Source organism: Hermetia illucens, chromosome 1, assembly GCF_905115235.1.
Source record: "Hermetia illucens chromosome 1, iHerIll2.2.curated.20191125, whole genome shotgun sequence".
In the NCBI taxonomy this organism is placed as follows: domain Eukaryota; kingdom Metazoa; phylum Arthropoda; class Insecta; order Diptera; family Stratiomyidae; genus Hermetia; species Hermetia illucens.
The window spans coordinates 214,143,879-214,164,508 of NC_051849.1; the positions used below are offsets into that span (position 1 = coordinate 214,143,879).

A 20,630-nucleotide genomic window follows, 5' to 3' on the forward strand; every position below is an offset into this window, starting at 1 on the left:
TGAATGTCAATATCACCCGAAAGTGGATACTCTCACATAATATATGGATATATTACGTGCTACGTACTAAGAAATACACAAAACCTTTCGTACCTGAAGCGTCCAGCTTCCGGTTTCCCGATTTGTTTGGGTTTGGGAGAAGATTGTGTGTGTCACCCGAAGCTCTGCCATTTGGATTCTGGATCTTACTTGAACATCCAGGATTCGTCCCCGGTTAGAGTGGAGTTAAAAAAAAAACTCTTGATCATTTATAACCAATCGTAATAATTCTTTACTACGAAAAACTCGAACTTCTTTTTGCTCCTCCGTCAACACCTTCGGCACAAGCTTTGCACAAATCTTTCGCATTTGCAAATCCTCCGTCAATATCCCAGATACCGCAAAGGTCAGGAAGTTCAAGGTGTTAGCGATTACCTGGACACTTAACCGACGTTTTCATCAGTTCGGACTGTTGTTTTGGCGCCCAGAACGAGGCTCGTCAGTGACCTCCTCCCAGTCATCCTTGGAGGTCTTGTCCCACCTTTCGCATTGGGATCTCGAAATGCATCCAAAGCAAATCCTGTTGAAGCATTTGATAAGTTTCCGTTGCATTCTTCCCAAGCCGCACACAAAATTTGATCGCGTACCTCTGTTCCCGTGAGCGCTCCATTACGCAGTGACACAATCGAAAAACAGATCACTCCTACTGCTCAGAGCAAACTGAGACAAGGCAAAATTGAAAGAGCAGAACTCCCTCCACAATCTCCGACTGATCGCGCTGCGAAGTATTGTTGCGTAATAATAAAATAATTCGCATTACTTGCATAATGCACCCTGTATGTTCGGCAGTTCAGTCTAAACACAAAGCCAAACTAGGGTTTATAGCGCGCTAAAGCGGTTTTTGTCGAGTAAGTGCACTTTCTTTGCCACTTTCTCTTTCTTGTTATTTAGAACTGCTTTCTTAAAAGTTTTAGGATTGTATTATTCCTTAATGTGTGATCTATGCACTGCCACTTTCGTTTTCTCAGCTACACATCCACTGATACTTGGCCCGCAAGCCGACGTAGTTTTTCATTAGTTATGTTATCAGACTAAAATATCTCAAAACCCACGGGAACCTTGGGTTTATCGGTGTTTATCTTCCAAAGTGCCATAATTCGATGCGAGCTGTTACAATGAGAGTCCAGCGTTGCATCATTTTAGCACTGTCAACCTGTCAACCAAAAAAAACTCCCCTAACAGGATTGCCGGTCGTGAACACCGACTACTTTTTCTGAACTACGTATATTTGTTAACAGCAAACACCACTTTTTCCAGGGTACAAAGGGAGCACTCTCACTCAAGCTCTAGGATCTTCGATACTGTTGTCCAGGAGCATGCGGCCATTGCAGAAACCGATCATAAACTATTTTCGGCATTGAAGCCGTGAGGCCAGTCCCTATCTGATGCGGTATTAACGATTCACAGTATAGCCCTCATTCACAGGGCAAGCAGTTTTAAACTTTAAAAAATGCAATTTGGATTTTGGACAACATCGAGGGCGGATTCGCTTTGTAGGGTTTTGATTGAGGTCAAATTCGACCCAGATATACAAACGAAGCTCTCGATATTCCATTTATCAATAGAAATAGCTTAGTGGTTAGAGCACTAGGCTGTCATACGGAAGGTCGCGGTTCAAATCTCGCTGGTGGTCGACTCAGCTGTGAATGAGTACCTGAGTCAAATCAGGGTAATAATCTCGGGCGAGCGCAATGCTGACCACATTGCCTCCTAGTGTACTGTTACGGTCTTGAATGAAGTGCTCTAACACACTTCAAGGCCCTGATCCAATATGGATTGTTGCGCCAACGATTATTATTAATAGAAATAGAAAGAGTGGGATGACCCACCAGACTTAAATCCAACTTTGCTTGCTTCCTTTTCCAAATTCGAAGTCATTTTCCTAAGATGCATGACTGGGTGGAAGCACAAGAAGATGTTCATTGAACTGTTACCACAAAACACTCCTGTTGGACTGTACTTTAAATTGAAAATTTTTCCGTGATGTTACTTCCATGCAGCAACTGTCATATTTTTCCGTCATTATATCGTCCGGAATGCCCCTCCTGCGTTGAGCACTCCAGATACACTCTGTAAATGTTGTACAAACACTTCTCCAAATTGATGAGGGTAGGGCTCACAATGGTCCGTAGGATGTAAATGTGGTACAGGAAGATGCAGAGTAGAAACCGTGTTAGTAGTCGTTATCTTGGCACCAGGTAGGAACATGGAAACAACCCTTCAATTATTCCACTCCTTGGAAGAGATCTTAGATTTTCATGATTTTCAAATGAGTGGAAACAGACGGTAGCCCTGGAGAGATTTCGTAGGTTGCCAGGATCAATTCTGCAGGACTGAAACCGCGCAATTAGTGTCCTGTCAGATACCAGTTACTAGGATATGAGGGGACAATTTACTTTATCAGAGTGAAATTATGCGGTGTTTCCAACGATTAATTAATTGAAATAATAAAACTTGTTGTTTCTTTTTCGTTGGTGTGGGTATTTATTCTTGCAAATACCGATATTTCGGGAACCACTTGTTCCCTTCATCAGTGCAAACAAGTTTTTTTGTTGCACGGATGAAGGGAACAAGTGGTTCCCGAAATATCGGTATTTGCAAGAATAAATACCCACACCAACGAAAAAGAAACAACAAGTTTTATTATTTCAATTAATTTACTTTAATCTTGCACCATATTTACGATACCCCTAGGCGTATCAGAATACAACCATACAGTAAAGCCAAAATAAAAAAGTGTTTCCTCAATTTCACTTTACAAAAATTCCGGTCTCTATCTTTGGGATATTTGCTGAAGTTGGAGAAGGTGAGGCCTCGATACCACCGATACTGTATGCGTTGACGATAGCAAAGGGTCGTAGTCGATAAATCAGTTCATCTCCCCTGCGTAGTTTGGGTTTTTATAACGAAAAATTCGAGATTTTTAGGTTGTTGGCTCCATTCCTTTTGGTCATTTTTTACGACGACCAAGGAATACTTTTAGTGTATATATTTTCAAATAAAAATCGGAGCGAGCTTCATGAATACAACTCAGACAATTGTATTACATTGGCCAAGTTTCCACAGATAGTCGCAGGAAAAAACAACATTGTATCAAATTCACTTCCTGGGCATGGTCATTTGGTTTACAAACAAAGAAATAATTTAGGGTCGACGAATTCCACTCTGAACTTTGTATCTGCAATAGATCAATCAAAGATATCTGGCTGGAGGGGAGGTGTGATGGTTGAGAGGAAAATTACTGTCCAAAAGGAGGGCCGGCCCTGACACGTAAAACCCCGGAGAGGTCGTACAGGAGATCATTTTTTAGGTTCGATTTTCTGTATTTGGCCGTACATTTCCTGGGTATCGTCCTTTCGAAGAGGTGGTCATAGGTTAGGATTGGTCGAATAAGAGTTTTGTATAAAAAGATTTTGGTGGCAGGGGATGGGGCCCTAGATGAGAGGAAGTTTTTTAAGGTAGCTGAGGCCTTAGTCTTGGCAATAGCAGAGCTCACACGGGGGTTGGATTTAAGTTCGTTGTTGAGGGAGATTCCCAGGTATTTAATGTTTGGTTATCGCTTGAGGGTGTGGTTTGCAATGTGTAAATGAATGTTTTTACTTTCTGGCACTGTGCGCCAGTCGCACTTCCTGCTGGGGTTTCTAGAGCAAATAACCTCGGTCTTAAGAGAATTAACGGTGAGGGCCCACCGATTGAAATACGCAATGACCCTATTGGTTAGGAGTTTGAGAGAGAAAGAGAGGCTAGTGAGGGCTTGGGCCCGCTCGCATATAAGATGGTGTCGTCAGCGAAGAGGATCCCTCCGGATCCGGAGGACCATTGTCGTTAGGGAGAAAATGCGGATAAGGAGCCGAAGTTTACGAGAAGGAGGGGAATATCGTGGAGAAAGATGTTAAAAAATTTGGGGCCTAGAATAGATTCCTGTCCCTCAGGAATTCTGAGTTTACCGGGATGTCTGTGGAGCAAAGTCAATCGAAGCACACGTGGCAAGTTCTTTAGGAGATGAAGTCTCCAAGGATTCTGAAGAAGGAACGGGGGCAATTGGTCTGAATTAGTTTGTAGAGCAAGACCTCTTTTCAGACTGAATCAAATGCCTTTTCAAGGTCTAAGGCGCAGGCTACGGTGCAATGCCTATTTTCCAGGTGATTGAGGATGTTGCCTTGCAAGTACAGGATTGTCTACTTGGTGGATCTGTGATTTTTGAAGTCGAAATGATTAAGTGGAATGATAGGGGAGTAGTGCCTATTGAGGTTACTTAGTAGGATACGTTCGCAGATTTTTCCAATATTGGAAAGAAGAGAAATAAAGATCGCCCGAGCATCTCATCTTATGGATCGGTATTCGGAGGGAGGCGAACGGGCCGATTCTGACTCCAAATCTTTCAATTTGAATTCTGCACCCAAAACACGTTTCAAATTATCAGTTTCAACAGAATTATTAGAAAAAAATTAAAACATGTAAGGCCACAATAATATTAATTTCGCCCTTTGTTTTTATAAACAAACAAGGCTCATACTGACTATTTTTGAAATCTATTTTCTAACGTAAATCTCCGAGAACACGATCTTTTCGAATGTCGGAACAGTACGGGAAAGACACACACACACAAGAACCATATTAATCAGATTGTTTTCTAGAACGCTTGCTAGGCAATTCTGGCTCCTGCTCTGGGGTTGTTGTCATCTGGGCTTTTTGTACTAAGGCATCTGTAGATGGAGTTTCAGTTAATGCTTCATTCCCATCCTCATACACAGAAGAATGTGAATGGTAGTCTTCGGAGTCTAAAACATTCTGCGATGGTTCCCCCACTGAATCAGCATTCACCTCCTCCTGTATGCCAATTCCAGGTGTCTCTTCGTTAGGAATTCAAATAGCTGACTCCTGGCTTTTTTTTTGTACCTAATTCTTCTTCAATAAAGATAACATTTCTGCTAGTAACAAATGTCTTCTTGGCAAGTTTGTATAACTTGTAACCCTTAACATCTTCACCATAGTCAACTAATATCGGCTCCATAGATTTCTTATCCCTCTTTAAACGAAGTTACCTAGGGACATGTACCATGAAATCATCGACGAATAGTATAAAATATCGTGCACCTTTCAATGAACTATTTTTCATCGGTCCACAAAGGTCTGTATGGATTCTGTGCGTCCCTGGGCTTCTTTAATCCACATGGGAAAAGGGTAATCTTTCCTGCTTATCCTCGCAACAAGCTGCACATTAGAACTTGGTTATGGCGCAATTGTTTTCGTATGACAAACCATCCACCATATTTCTCATTTTATTTATGTCCTGGGTATCGATGTGCGCCGGCCTTCTGTGCCATAGTTTGCTATTTCCCGCAGTCAACATGCAACTCCTTGTGTGCAATAATAATAATAACAATGTCAACGTCTCCGGAACAGTTACGTCACCGTGTTTTACGTGGGCACCTGTCTCGTGGACTTCATCCCCCGGTACTCTTCGGACACTGATTGATTTTGTGACCATAATCAGAGCTCCGCTACAGCAAGCTACGACGGTACCAGTCTATCCCGAGTGCATGGCTCAGCATTCATACTGGTGGATGCAAGACTTACCTAAATCTCTACAGAACTAAGGAGTACGGCACCCGTATTGAAACGCAACACCACGCTGAGACCCGAAGGTCTTTGTTTCCTTGAACGCAACCACAACCCTCATGAAGCTCCTACTAGGGGGCCAACCGCAAACAACGGAACTGAACGCACATACAACAGGAGTTCACTTGAAGTATGTGAATTCAAGGGCTATCCCGGTTCTTATGATACCAGATATACCTCTGGTAAGGTTCCGTGACCTATTGCCACTTCAGATGAGTCCCCCTGCAGACTCGGGTCCTCCTCACGGCCACCTCTGAGCACCACGTCTCCGGAACAAACAACTGGCACTTTTGATTCGTTTGCTACCACAATTTCAGGTAAACACGATGTGAAGTTCATGTTTCTAGTCCAAGATTCGTTCGCCGTTATATACGCGCTTGCGCCGGAATCCACGTACCATTCTGGTTTGTTAAACTTTCCATTCAGGAAAACGACATTAAAAACGCATTTGCTATTATTTTTCTTCAATAATGGGCATTGATCTCGATAACGATCATCTTCTTCACATTTATAGCATGTTATTGTTTTCGTAGATGAATCTGTCATTGCTGTTACTGGCTTCTTGTTTGACGTTGAGGGACCGCCATAGTTCCTTAGCCTAGTGTTGCCAAAGTAAAATTTATTTCGCGCGGCAAATGCAGCTCCAGATCACGCGTTGTCATATTGTCATGTCAAGTAATTTGGACTTTATGACATCTGGAGTTATCGAAATACTCGAATGTTCAATTCCAATGATCATAGGAGTATAACGATCGGGCGAACCTGCTCAAAGAAAAGCTAAGGGCATGGCGGCCGGGTGGGCTGCCAAAGAGGAGCAGCTAGTGACACATGTTGAGAGATTGAACGAGATTATAAAGTCGTCTAGGGAGGAAGACCCTTCTGGGGACTACACCATAGAGGTCTTCAGCTATTCAAAGGGATTGTTAGATCAATCCTTGACTATGCCACCTCCTCAGTATTTGCTCCCAAATATCTTGAAAAGAAAATTGAATCTCTCGATGCTGCCTTTCTGGGACGCTATCTTGGCCTCATAAGGCCCTCTCCAACATATGTCTTCTTTGCGCTAGTTGACTAACCTCCACTAGTGTAGAATATAAACATTGAACTTTTTATTTTGACTTTTGTGGGTGGTTTAATATCAGAGATTTTCAGATTTTGTTCTATTTGCTGCATATGCTCTCGTTTTGTTCAATTCTTTTGTAACTGTTTGGTCAATTAGTTCATGGCAAATCACTTCGCACATAGAAAGCCAATAATGCTTTTGGTTTATTTATTTATTAGTGTTTCTATAAAAGATTGCCTTGGAAGATATTTTTCCTGTTTATTGGCTAAAAGTATCTAATTTATACAAATACGTATTTCGGGGACCAATTGTTCCCTTCTTCAGTGTTTTATCTTCTGAAAAATTTCCTTCAACATTTGCTGTTCCTGTCATTATAATATCTTGACATACGGCTTAAACCAGCAACTGATTACTTGGTACACTGACGGATCCCTCATAGCAGAGGGAGCGGGTGCCGGTGTCATTGGTCCAAGGAAAATGTACTTTGAGCCAATGGGCAGGTACACTAGCATATTCCAGGCCGAAATTTACGCCATAGACAAATGTGCCTCCTTTAATCTGCAAAGGAACTACAGGGGGCAGAACATAGCTATTCTCACCGATAGCCAAGCAGCGATCACGGCACTTAGGTCCAACCAGGTGAACTCTAAACTGGTATGGGAATGCCTTGAGAGACTGAATACACTCGGCTCGTCCAACAAGGTCTGGATACTTTGGGTTCCAGGCCATGCTGGGTTGGAAGGCAATGAGGCAGCGGATGAACTAGCCAAGAAGGGAGCAGTGATGCCTTTACATGGGCCAGAATCCTTCTGTGGAATGGGAAACGGTTTCATGGCTATGAATCTAAGAAACGAAGAGAAACGGTTTGAGGGAACTATATTGGGCTGGCCTATCAGGGATGGAGCAGTCCAGGGTGCTTATTGGGGGATACGAACCCATGCGTACAAGGATTGCTTAAACCTCACCAAAAAAAACCTCCGAATCATAGTGGGAATTCTCACTGGTAATTGTCGGCTGAACTATCACCTAGGGAAGCTAGGGATATCTACGGACACTGCCTGCAGATTCTGTGGGGAGGAGGACGACCTCTATGCACGTCCTGGGACAGTGTCCGGCACTTGTGCAAAGTAGGTCGATACATCTGGGAGAACACTTAATACCAGATGCAAAGCTGAAACTTCTGGAAGTGGGGAACATTCTAAAGTTCCTAACAGTTACAAGCCTGCTTGAGATACTATGATCAACAGGTACACTATAACCAGTAAAAGGGGCACAATAGTTCTTCAAGGACGCGGTGCGACTTTCCCTTAACAGAATAATAATAAGATTATAATATCTTAATTAGGCTTATATTCTTCTCCAAGTCCTTCCTAAAAGTTCCACCAAGAAGGAAAAATTGTGGTCCATATCCCTGATTAGCCTTTTTTCGGAACTTTTAAGATGTGGAGACCCTCCTAGGAATCTAGTCTCCTAACGTCATTCGCCTCCTTCAAGATAACGACAAATGGTGTCCCTGCTCTATTATAACTCTGGCAACCGGGACCTTAAAAACCCAAATGGTGAAGTGGAATTTTTCAGAAGATAAAACACTGAAGAAGGGGACAGTTGGTTTCCCGAAATACGTATTTGTATAAATTAGATACTTTTAGCCAATGAATAGGAAAAGTATCTTCCAAGGCAATCTTTTATTTTAAGACTTCGGCTAACAAAGTACCTCCTAATTCAAACCATAGCCTTTCTAGTTTGTAGTTAATTTCATCTATAAAGATATTTAGATGCAGAAGAAGAACTTATTCGAGGGTAGTTAAGCTACCAAAACTTTCTGCATTAAATAGCCTTGGTATATTGGGGGAGTCCCAGTTTCTCGTCCAAATTGAAAAATGAAATTTTAAACAAATTAATGGGAATGGGATTGGTGTTTATCCACGTCGGTCGGTGTCTATAAATCACAATCAAAAGAGAAATTCTACTTTTGATGCATTGACAAAATTTTTATTATGTTTGGCAATTGACTGCCTTGGCACGTACTTCCCAACACTCATCGAAGTAGGGATTTTATATGTTTGCATTGATAATACAATTATTATCAATTTACGACGTAGAAACGCTGGAACTCCACAAAGAGGAAACCTTTTTGATATTGATAGATGTCGATCGGCTTGATAAGCAAGATCAAATACGAATGTATCTTTAATAATCGGCATTTTTTGCTTTCAAATAGATCTACAATAATATTTGACTGAGTATTTATATTGCTCCATTTATGACGGTTCTTTTATGTGACAAACGAGCCGTAAACCTATGAGCCTCGCACGTTATATATTGTACAATATTTACGCGGACGCGGTGCGGTACTGTGTCGGCCGACCTGTGCGCACTCTTTCAGCAATAAAGTAATTAGAAGTCAATAAATTTTGCAGTCGCTAAGCATACAACGGCCTTAAATCTCGTTGGTCTGATGTTGACTCTGCTGATAAAAGGATTGTCCCGGAGTGGAGAGCGGTTGGAGCAGCCTGGTCGCCCTCCGCCTTTTGGTCACACCAGTTTTTCAGGTCTTATATGGAGCTCGCTTGCATACTATTATTTATAAAGTCGGAGACGTTGCTATTGAATATTTATAAGTGCCTTTGCCACATATTTCGTAATTTATAAACTTTTGAACGTTATCTTTTATTGTTTAGGTCAAACACAGGCCTGTTGTTCCGAGTCATCATTGAAAGGTTTCGCAGAGCTGGACGCAAGCGGTAGGCATACTATAATTACTTTAGGTTTTCACGTAGGAAGTAGGAACGATAGAGGGAAGCCTATTCCGGGACGGGGGTCGGAATCGTGCCGCCCTGTTTGCATATAATTACCGCTCGAACGCATGAGAACTATTTCATTAGGCTTGGTCTTCGTGTACATAGCATGCTTTGGCCGCCATTTTGAAATGTTATTAGAGTCGCTTTCTTATTTCCTTTCGTTTCATTTTGATTGGATTCCAAGCATGGCGTTTGCATTTTTGTTTTGGTTCGCTTCGTGAATAATTTCAGAGCCACGACTTCCTTGTGGGCTGGCGCGGTTCGGTCATTTATGACATTGCCTGAGCATAGTAAATTATCCTCGCAGATAGAATCTTTCTTTTACTTTGCCCGTTTGCCGTGGAAGTTTACATCACGCGATCTTGATGGTATCGTGACAGAGAATTAGCTCCATTTTCCCATTTGTGGTCGGCCGAGCGATGGTATCACGGTACCACGTACAAGGCTTGTACCTTAGAGAAGTAATTCCGATACGAGAATGCATTATAATTACCTTCGCGTTCCTTTTCCGGACGCCATGTTACAAAATGGCGGACAGAGACGCCTTGATTACGTAGGTACGTAGTTTTGCAGGAAATACATGTAACCTGGCAATCAAATTAAACTTTTATGAGGGGGAAAAAAATGAGAAATGATTTTGATGTCAGAGTAGGTATGTAAATCCGTTCGGGTCGCTCTACATTCACGTTTATATCGACATATCTACCTGAAACTGGGTAGTTACGATACGGTACGATACGGGCCCATCAAAGAGCGTCTCAATGCCAGAGAAATAACCCGAATTATTTGTTTCGAAACATCAAAAATTTGCCTGAATCGAATATCTGTTAATTCTGCTTAGTGGAAAAGAAACGGCCAAGTAATAAACTGCAACAATTAAGTTTATGACAGTCCGTATTCACTTTAAACTGCGTCGTCGGTACACTTGAAAGACACACAGGTAAGAAAATTAGTGGTGTTAAAACTTTTTTCCACTCTCCTTAAGCAGCCAAACTGCCATCCATAAACTGTAGGAATTTACCCACATTTGCGGCATACTGTCTCCATTCACAATTGACGATTTTCACTGTACCAGAGCAAAAAAAAAAAAACCGGAGGAGATGAAGGCAAATCGTTGCTGGAAATTGTCCCCGGGGTGCGATAACCAAAATTACGAGCCTTGATTTAGGGCTTGAACATAGGAAGAGATGGAGAGTGGCTGGTACTGCGACGACACACAACAAGTCCAAGTGTGCGAAATATGTCGTCACATTTACAGTCAAAGAGGGATTCCAACAACTGAAAATGTGCCAAAAATGAGGCCAATGACAAATGGCTCCCGAGACAATAGGCTATAGTCCGCTTTCTAATAGAGTTATCTGCTTGGTGGTGGAATCCTGGGCTACTTGCCGCCGCAATCGCCTCTTCGACCTATTGTTGCGTAACATTCGCATTTAGGCGTGAAAGGACAGCTATCATGCTGTGATGCGACTTCAACACGGTTCACTATGTGGTGAAAGGAAATTAAGTAGTGGCAGCGGAAACCGCATGCAAACCAATATTGTGATTAAAAATGATAAATGCTCCTTGAGTTCTCTGGAGATGAGCTACGGGGAATGGAGTGGTAGGAATTGATACGCACAGCATCTGGCAGGGGGGTTGGAACAAATGTCGAGATAACGCAATGAATATTTATTTGGTAATTTTTGAAATTAGAACATTTGACTAATAGGCGTGAATATGTTATATTTGGAAGGTCCTTGTTATGTGTGGTCCTTGACTGTGTGGTCCTTGACTGTGTAAGGATATGGTCAGAAATGGAAATCTTCTTAGTTTTTTTTACTATTTATGGTTTCTATTACTATTTATATTTCACCAGGATATTAATATGGAAATCCTTTATACAGAATTGAATTTATTTAATAACTAGCTGACCCGGCAGGCTTCGAAACTGCCTCAATCGATTTGTCAGCTCGAACGATAATATTATGGCTATCAGATGGCAATCCGATCCAATGCTATTTTGAACATGTTTACTAAATTGTTATTCTGATGCAGAAACATTTGTAATTCATGGACAATGGTTCTCTTCACTGTTGGATTATGAGCACAACGATTATCAACTTCCGCATCTGAATTGCCCCTAAAATAAATTTGTAAAAATTGATAATCTTCATCAGGTACTGGTAAGAGTGTCCCCAATAAGTGATAAATGTGTCCTTGTATCTGTATATGTTTAAAAATTTGTCTATTAATTAGTTCGGATACATACATTTTAGTACATATTGAATATATAAAAAATATCCAAAAAAAAGAGCACATTTACTGGAATGTCACTATCAAAAAGGATCGCCAAAGTAAAGAAAGTTCTCGCGCACTCATAGATATCGTAACACAATATCGTATACTTCTTCCGTGTTCTAAAGTGCGAGAGGATGGATTGACATATTAGTTGGTTGTCAAATCTAATGTCAAATATTATCATTACATTCAGAAATTCAATTTGTAACAAAGCTTAATATCTAGTCTAGGTCTAGGTAGTCTAGTTTGGTCCTTGAAATATTTATGGAAATTCAGAGAAGGTTTAAACGGTGAGAAACAAAAATACTAAAAACAGAAATTCTATTTTCCAATACAACATGTTCTGAGCTGTGAAACATTGATGTCTTTTGTCTTTTTAGAAATAAAAGATTGTCACTTGGTTGTAATATGAGGTCCGATGAACATAGTGAGTGATTGAACTTTATTGAATATCAATAAAGTTCAAATTGACTCTAAATTTTATTTAGAAAAAAAACGTTATATGGGAAGAAGAAAAGTGCTGTTTTTAGGGTTTTTTCCGGCAATTATTCGAATTTTTCTCACCTTTTAAACCTTCCCTAGACCTCCACGGACATTTCAAAACCAAGATCAGATAAATCCGTTCAGTCGTTCTCGAGTTTTAGCGAGACTAACGAACAGCAATTGTATTTTTATATATAAGATTATATAAAAATACAGGGACTCAAAAAAATGATCATGGTTCCGGTGTAAATGGAAAATGCGACTAAGAACTCAAAAACGTTTTGATATTTTCTTGAACTATTTATTTATAAGACAAAGACAAAGCAGACCCCTGCTTGAGATGGAAACGATGACCTAGGCTAGGACGTCAGACAGCTTTTAGGGATATAAAATTGGTGGACCTCCGCGCAAAAACCGGGATGTCTGGAGCTCCTTATTAGAGGAGGCCTAGACCGGGTACTCCCTACTCCTACTCGTACAGTATACTATAGTGTACGGCCACGATCTTGAATGAAGTGCTCTAACACACTTCAAGGCCCTGATCCAATATGGATTGTTCGCCAACGATTACTATTATTCGACCGGGTACTGCTTGTTGCGCCGTTGATGATGATTTCTATTATTCAAACTATAAATTAGAAAGGAAGAAAAGTCGGAAAGTAATTTAAATAAATTTCTTCAGTAGAACAAGGAAAAAAAACTAATAATTACGTAAGACTCCAACGTGATACATTTTGTGATTTCCACAAATTTCCTATAGTATTGAGTTCCTTGCGTTCTGTACATTCGGCCATGATTGGGTTAATGTCCCTGACTCCCATATGATCGACCATTTTAAAATTGTTTAGAGATGTGTTACGCACGCAACAGTTGTAGCCCCACGTTGGGCGTCAACTCTATTGCGATGAAAGTTTAGCGTTGCATCACCTTGGCACACAACATGGCCACCAAAGCTGTCGACGAATCAAACTCCCCTAACAGGTTTGTCAGTCGTGAATACCGACTTCGCGAGATAATATATAGATGCGGACGGCATGTGCTGGAGCTAACCCGAATACTAGCTGTTCAGCGGGATGTTGGCCGGAGTTCTTGGTTCTCATATGTTATCTCACTGTCAGGACACGTGCCTTGACTCAGGCGTCAACAAAACTAAATCCACCCGGGGTAAACTACTCTAATAGAGACGTGAAATCTCGAGGCAGTGTGATACCACCGAAGATTCCAATCTCAAAGGAGCTAAACTTCCAACCGGCCTTAATTAGGGGAGGGGACTAAATCGCAAAAACTTAACGCACGCGGGATGGACGGGGAAGGATCGGCTCTGAGTCGACTTTGATATTTACGCGACGAATGGCCCTCGTTTTCCTTTCCTCTTGAGGGGGGCTGCAGATGATTTTACCCTGCGGCGGCCCCACCCCAACCGAAACGTTTACCCCCTGTTGGTTCAACCTTAATGGGGGAAACCCTAACAAATGGGAGGACCAACGCTACTCCGAGAGAAGGCTAGAACAAAACAATTCAATTCATTTATTCCATGGAAGCAACAAACTTATACATACGAGTTATTGTTCATTACACGAGTTTTTCAATGTTGTATCTACGCAGCTATGGAATGCAAGGAAAAAGTTGCAAGTAAAAATCTAAAATTAAAATAACTCTGAATACCGGAAGCTCGCCGCTTCAGGTAAAAGGTTTTGTGTTCATCTTATGTGAGCAGCTCTCTATACACGATTTTCCATTCGTACATAGCTAAGAATACAAAATATCCCGCAATATTTTTCTAAACTCTAAGATACACATAGATAGATAGATAGATCTAACGTATCTTCATGCATTTCCATATGTATTCACCAAATTTCGTAACAATCGGTTCAGCCGTTTCCGAGTAAATCGGGTGTGACAGACAGACATTGAATTTTGTTGAATTTGTTTCACACAAAATCTTAAATTAACAGTATTTCATTTATATTGCGGTTTAAAGCGCTTACCCGGAACGCCGTAAATGCCATGAGTCCCAGAACATTATTTCCGAATCTTGTTAGGATGTACTTCTCATACACACCACTGACCATCAACCCTATGGACTCATATGTTTGGCGACCCCGCAACTGTATTCATAGTGTTCATCGTAATATTTGTTTGAGTAGTGAATATCCTTGGCAGTCATGTTGGCTCTGTGACTTCACCTTTACCAGGTGTTCTTCTGTTCGAATCAAAATCCCTTTTCGTGGCAGGACAACCAATTTCCCTCTTCTTCTTCTTTCCAGAAACCAATTCCGCCAGCCATGTAACGCGGCAGTCACAAGGATTAATTTCCCTAAGCCTGAAGATTCATATTTGAAATTTCAAATTGAAATATCCAAACTTCGAAAATGGCCAGAAAAATTATATCGACGTAACAGGTGTACGGCGGGATTAGGTCTGGATAGTGGAGAGGGCAGGTTTTTGCTGCGCACATTTGGTGGTCGATTTTTCTGTGCGTTCATTGTTCATTGTCATGTTGAAAGAAAACGTCTGAAGCATTAACTCATAAATCCCCTGGCCCACAAATGATCCTGTAGAATCTTAATACAAGTCGGGAAACCGGAAGCCTGACGCTTCAGGTATAAAAGGTTTTGTGTTTCCCTATGTGAGGAGCATAACGTAGTTCTCCATTGGCTTATAGCATTGACCCGAGATATTTAAATCGCTCAGTTCTGGGCAGGTTACCACCATTGCCAGAACTCAGCGATTTAAATATCTGGAGGGGCAGATTACTGCCATTGAAAGAACTGAGCGATTTAAATATCTCGAGTCAATCCTACCAGCCAATGGAGAACTGCGTAATGAAATGTTTCAAGCATTAACGCCACCTGGCTGAAGTGACATTCCGCAACTGGTGTTCTTTGTGATCGACGTATCAGCGCACGTCCCAAATCTAAAATCTACTGTAATGTCGTCCGTCTGTCGCTCTCTATAGTTTGAGTGTTGACTGTAAAGGACAATGAACGGCGTCTTGCGGTAATGGGGACAAAGATGTTGCATTGCACAGGTGGCGTGACACGTTTTGATTACGTCTGAAATGAGAATATCCGCGATCGATATGGGTTTGCACCGATCGTGGAAAAACTGCAAGAGAGGCGTTTTCGATGGTGTGGTCACGTAATTCACGCTAACGAGAATTCAACAACCAGTATTGGTCAGAACATCGAAGTCAATGGTAAGCAACCAAAAAACCGGCCAAAACAATGGTCGCATGATACACTGGATGCGGATTTGAAGGTCTCGCGATTACATCCTGATCAGGCATTTGATAAAATAAAATGACGAAACCGATCACGACGAGCCGAACCCGCTTGTGAACTGAAGGCTGAAGAAAAAGAAGAAGATGTGACAAGCGATGAGCCTGACAGTTCCGTGTCACATAGTTAAAAATTCTATTGGCCTCTATTTTTTTAGAAAGTAATTTAAATAAATCATTTGATGGGAAGCACTGTATTGAAATAGTCAACCTCATACGCTTCACACTCTGAGTTTAATATTATTAGCAAATGCCAACAATTTAACCAACATCAAATATAAAAAAGGGCTTGGGAGAATTAGATTCTTCTTGAATGGAATTTTAATATTTCACTCGAATTTCAATTATTCTCGTTAATTATGACGTCATCATCTTATTTGTATGGCTTAGCATGCTGTTAATTAGCACGAAATTGATAAGTTTGAACTTCTATAACTTTGACACTAATAGTTGGATTTTCATGGAACTTGGCATGTGTATGCACGAGACTGTCCTCTATGCCGGTGCAAACCTAGGATGAGCATAAGGGGAGTTTTATAGTCAATTTCTAAAAGTTGATAATATACTATTAGTAAGTTTATTTGAGCAGATACCGGGATGGAACATATTTTGTGGCCTAGATTTCATCTACGCGCACCACCCTGATTTTTTTTCGGATTTTTATGTTGGGTAGTTTCCGAAAATGAGTCCTGTCTCATTTCAAGTGCGTACATTTTGACTCCTTACTCACGCACTTTGCAATTTATGCCAAAACTAATACCAGTTTCGGAAAGTACCGATCGAGACCTTTCATTTGACACCCTAAACAACTATATTGAATCGGTTTTAATAAGGTTTTGTTTTACACAAAACCTTAAAAAACGTGTTCTGCACCTTCTGCAATATTTGAGCAATATGGCGAATCATCACGCTCAAATCTAAAAAAAAAATGGTCGTCTTTCTTTCGCCAGAATCTCAATAGGGATCATTCCTGCTATCACGTAAGCTGCCTTATTTGATATTGTTTTGTAAGCGCAACATGTTCGGAGTACACTTATTCGATATGCAGTTCCAATCTTTCTCTAATTTGATATATTAGGTTGTTGCACATGAAATGGCCGATTTGGTACTAAAATTTGAAACGACTGCAAAGCTTACAGAAATTTATTTAATTCATCAAAATAGGTGCCACTCGATTCAAAACACTTCTCCCAACGAGATACAAGAGCATGTATGCCAGTTTCGTAGAAGTCCAATTTTCGGATGTTGATAAACTCGTCGAAGGCAATTTTAATGGCCTCTTCATTCCTAAATTGTTTTTTCCGCCAAAAAATGATCCAAATGCTTAAAAAAATGGTAGTCGGTTGGCGAAAGGTCCGGTGTTGATTTATCCCGGCTGTTGAATACTCCATTTTTGGTGCATTTCCTCGAGTTGGGCACAATATTTCTGCGCATTTATCGTTTCTCCAGGTGCCAAAAAATCATCAGCATCTAGCCATTGTGCTGTTCGGCAACGATTGTCTTATAATATTCACTTTTCATCACATGTCACTCCCACGTACTCGAGGAGGGCGATCAGACCCGAGTCTGCAAGGGACTCATCTGAAGTGGCTTCGGCCACGAAGCCTCACCGGAGGTTCTCTGGTACCATGGGAACCGGAACGGCCCTCTGAGAGCATATGCTCCAGGAGAATTCCTGGAGGATGTGTTCTTGGCCCGGTTATTTGCGGTTGGCGCCCTAGTGGGGGTTTCATGGTGGTTGTGGTTATGCCTACATCGCGGGCAGAGCTCCTCGGAGCTTAAGCGTGGAGTTGCGCTGTACAACTCGGGCGCCGTACCCCTTAGTTGCTGTAGAGGTGTTAGATAGGCCTCGCATCCACTGGTATGAATGCTGAGCCTGCACTCAGTATAAACCAGGACCGCTGTGCTTGCAGGGCGGGGCTCTGATTGTGGTCCCAAAATCAATCCGTGTCCGAAGAGGACCGTGGGATTATGCCTACACGGCAGGTACTCACGTTAAACCCCCAGGACTTTCATCACATATCACCATTCTGTGCAAAAAGGGATCGCTTCTGTTGCGGGAGAGTAAAGAACTGCAAATTTCCATTCCAAGCGCCATGTTTTGCTCCGTAAGGGCATGCGAAACCCATTTGTCGAGTTTTTTCACCTTTCCAAATTGTTGCAAGTGCTGGGAAACTGTCGAATAGTGTACGCCCAGTTTCTCTGCAATGTCTCTCACAGACTGACGTGTATCGGATTCGACAAGCAAACGCAGCTAGTCGTTGTCAATCGATGGTCCTGGATATCCACGTGGCTCACTTTGAAGGTTTGCGTCGCCTGACCGAAATTTTTCGAACCACCGCCGTGTGGTTCGTTCGCTTACTGTATCAGCTTAAGATGCGCTGTTAATGTTCCTGGTCGCCTCCGCTGCTTTATGACTGAGTTTGAACTCATACAAAAAAAGTATACGTTTTTGGCTCTTTTTCATCCTTTTTATGGTTTTGTTTGCAAAACAAAACCTTATTAAAATCGGTTCAATGTCTGTCTGTCAGTCTGTCTGTCACACGCTTGACATAAAATTTGGAGAGAAGGTGGGAACTGTGAACGCCCAGACATGCAGTGACAGATATTCTTCTAGGTTGAGATTTTAGGGGGGGGGGGGGGAGGTCTCCATACATGCAAAAGGGGTTTTTTCACCGAATATAGTCATGTTGGGTATCAAATGAATCAGGTGATGATTTCTTTAACGGAACCATTCTCAGAAACTACCCAACCGAAAAAGTGCGTTGAAGATAATCTTAGTAGAAAGAGCGCCAACATTAACTGCACCACGTGAAACAAGCTGAAATTAGTGTTCTCCTGGATGAAAGAGTCATTAAATTTATGGGATTCAGGGGGAGAATCTGAAAATCATGTGAGTCATAACGGGCTCTCAATGCAAAAAGCAAGAATTATTTCTGGATAGATTCGATCCTGTCAATGTGAAGCTCGTAAGCTGGATTCCAAACAATGCAGGCGTATTCAAGCAGTGGGTGTACAAACGTCATATAGAAGGACTTAGTGACCCAAATGTTTTTGAACTCCTTCGCTCGTCATTTGATGAAACCAATTTGTTTATTTGCCGTGGTCAGGATTCTGACATATTGAAGATTAAAGCGCAATTTTCAGTCCAGAACTATACCAAGGTCGATGACATGATCGACTCTGTTCAGTTTCAGACAGAGTAGGGGTGAGTCGCAGTTAAGTTCTTGCGAGAGAAGCTTATCGTGTTGCATTTATTAGCATTCAGGTAGAGATAATTATGGTTACACCAACGTTCCAAAGATTGCAGTTTGAATTGAAGAAAGTCTGCATCAGATTGACTGCGGTCCATCTGCTGGGCCTTAAGTGAACAGGGTTTCCGCAGAGCCCCGATTTTTCGGGTTATCAGTTTGTTACCGAATCCCCAAGGGTCCCCATTCACCTCGTCGACCAGATCCTGCCAACAGCGAGCTTTGCTCTTATTTATTGCGCCGCGGGGTCTCCGTTTGGCTGATTTGTACTCCGTCATTACGGTATATGCCTTCTTCCGGTCCCTTAGACGTTCTGTTAAGCGGCAGAGCCTGTGACACTCCTTCCGAAGCTTTGCAATTTCCTCCGTCCACCAATACATGGAGGGTTTGCCACGTCTCGATGCCTCGATGCGCGGCCACACCTGTTCCAAGAGTTTCGACAAACCTTCCTGTGTTCATTTTCGCAACGTTCCATGCACAGAAAGAGCGTCACCACTTCGAAGGCAATGATGGTCGCTTGCCGAGAAATCTTCTAGAACTTGCAACTCGTCCACCAGCGACAGAACGTTTTGGTGGATCCAGTGTTTAAAACTTCCAGTCTTGTTCTCACCGCCATTTCCAGAATTCGTTTCCCTCTGGAGTCTGTATGAGGCACTCCCCATTCAAGTGTCCTGGCAATGAAGTTACCCCCGACCAGGATCCGCCGATCTGTGCCTAAGATAGCTTCCTCTAAAGCATCAAGCCTGCGTCGAAAATCCGGAATCCTCTCACTAGGCGTAAGACAAACACTGACAAACTTTAGGCTTACTGTAACTTCCTCGCTAAAAGATCTACCAAGCAAGTTCTGGTAGCTCAACGTCTTTCGTCCTGTGTCTTCCAACGTTCCAGGAGTAGTCCCTTCTGCGTTCTTCTGATCCGTGGGACATTTTCTCCCAGACGGCTTAGCGTCGGATCTCCCTTGATCTTCAGCAGAATCTCAGCGTTAGAAAGGTCACCTCCGCTTTCGATAACAATTGCATCCGGACGGACGTCCTTCTTTTTACCTGCTCCATTGGCTTCACGGTTGTCCAAACATTTCCTCTCATTTCCTGGGATTTGTGGAGCTAATTTGGGGTCCAATCATTGCGCTTTCTCCGTCACAGGAGTTTGTAGCTGTCCTTAATTCGGTGGATATTGGTTTGTTTAACCTAACTCACCTATGGCTTTTTCGCAACAACCACCATAATATAGCGATGAACATTATGTTTCGGCCGGACGAATTCGTATACCTTCAGGCAATTTCGCACCTTGAGTACTTTTGGTATTTTGTTCCCTTCATCCATATTTTTGTTCAGGTATTTACCCCAAATTCAGGCACAGGCTCGCGTTAATGGACTGCCAGCTTTTTGCCACCCGCGAGCCCTGTGCTCCATAGGGGTCTTGCGTTCTTTCTCCTCTTTGAACTGTCCACCTACCAAACTGTAGACAGCCGCCAAAAGTCCCGTAGTTTCCCTTGTGCATCTCCTGAGTTAGCAGGACTAACTCAGGTGTTTCCCCTAGTTTAGGGTGCACTACCTCTCTAAAACTGCGGTTCACCCGGCACCTCGGGATTGTAACAAAGTGGCGAGATGGATTCCGAAACCCGCAGGAAACGTTCACCTCAACCGTATATGAGATTAGTGGAGGTCGACCTACCTTTTGGAAATCCATGCTGTTGTTTGTTGAGAAGAGGGTCGATGACAGGAGTGAGTTTATTGTAGATCACTTTTTCGAATAGTTTAGGGATAGCTGACAAGATAGCAACACCTCGGTAATTTTCAACCGACTGTCTG

General features: G+C 42.1%; 1 protein-coding gene across 2 annotated transcripts in view; it reads left to right on the forward strand.

Annotated features, from left to right (window-relative positions):
* Positions 1-20,630, forward strand: part of LOC119646222 (homeotic protein caudal) — a 67,574-nt gene that overhangs the window by 29,479 nt on the left and 17,465 nt on the right. Inside the window, exon 2 of one of the 2 annotated variants that reach the window (XM_038046609.1) lies at positions 9,406-9,468. The exons of the other annotated variant lie outside the window; for it this stretch is intronic. Coding sequence (XP_037902537.1) covers positions 9,406-9,468 — 63 coding nt within the window. The remainder of the gene's footprint in view (positions 1-9,405; positions 9,469-20,630) is intronic. 2 annotated transcript variants of the gene reach the window in all.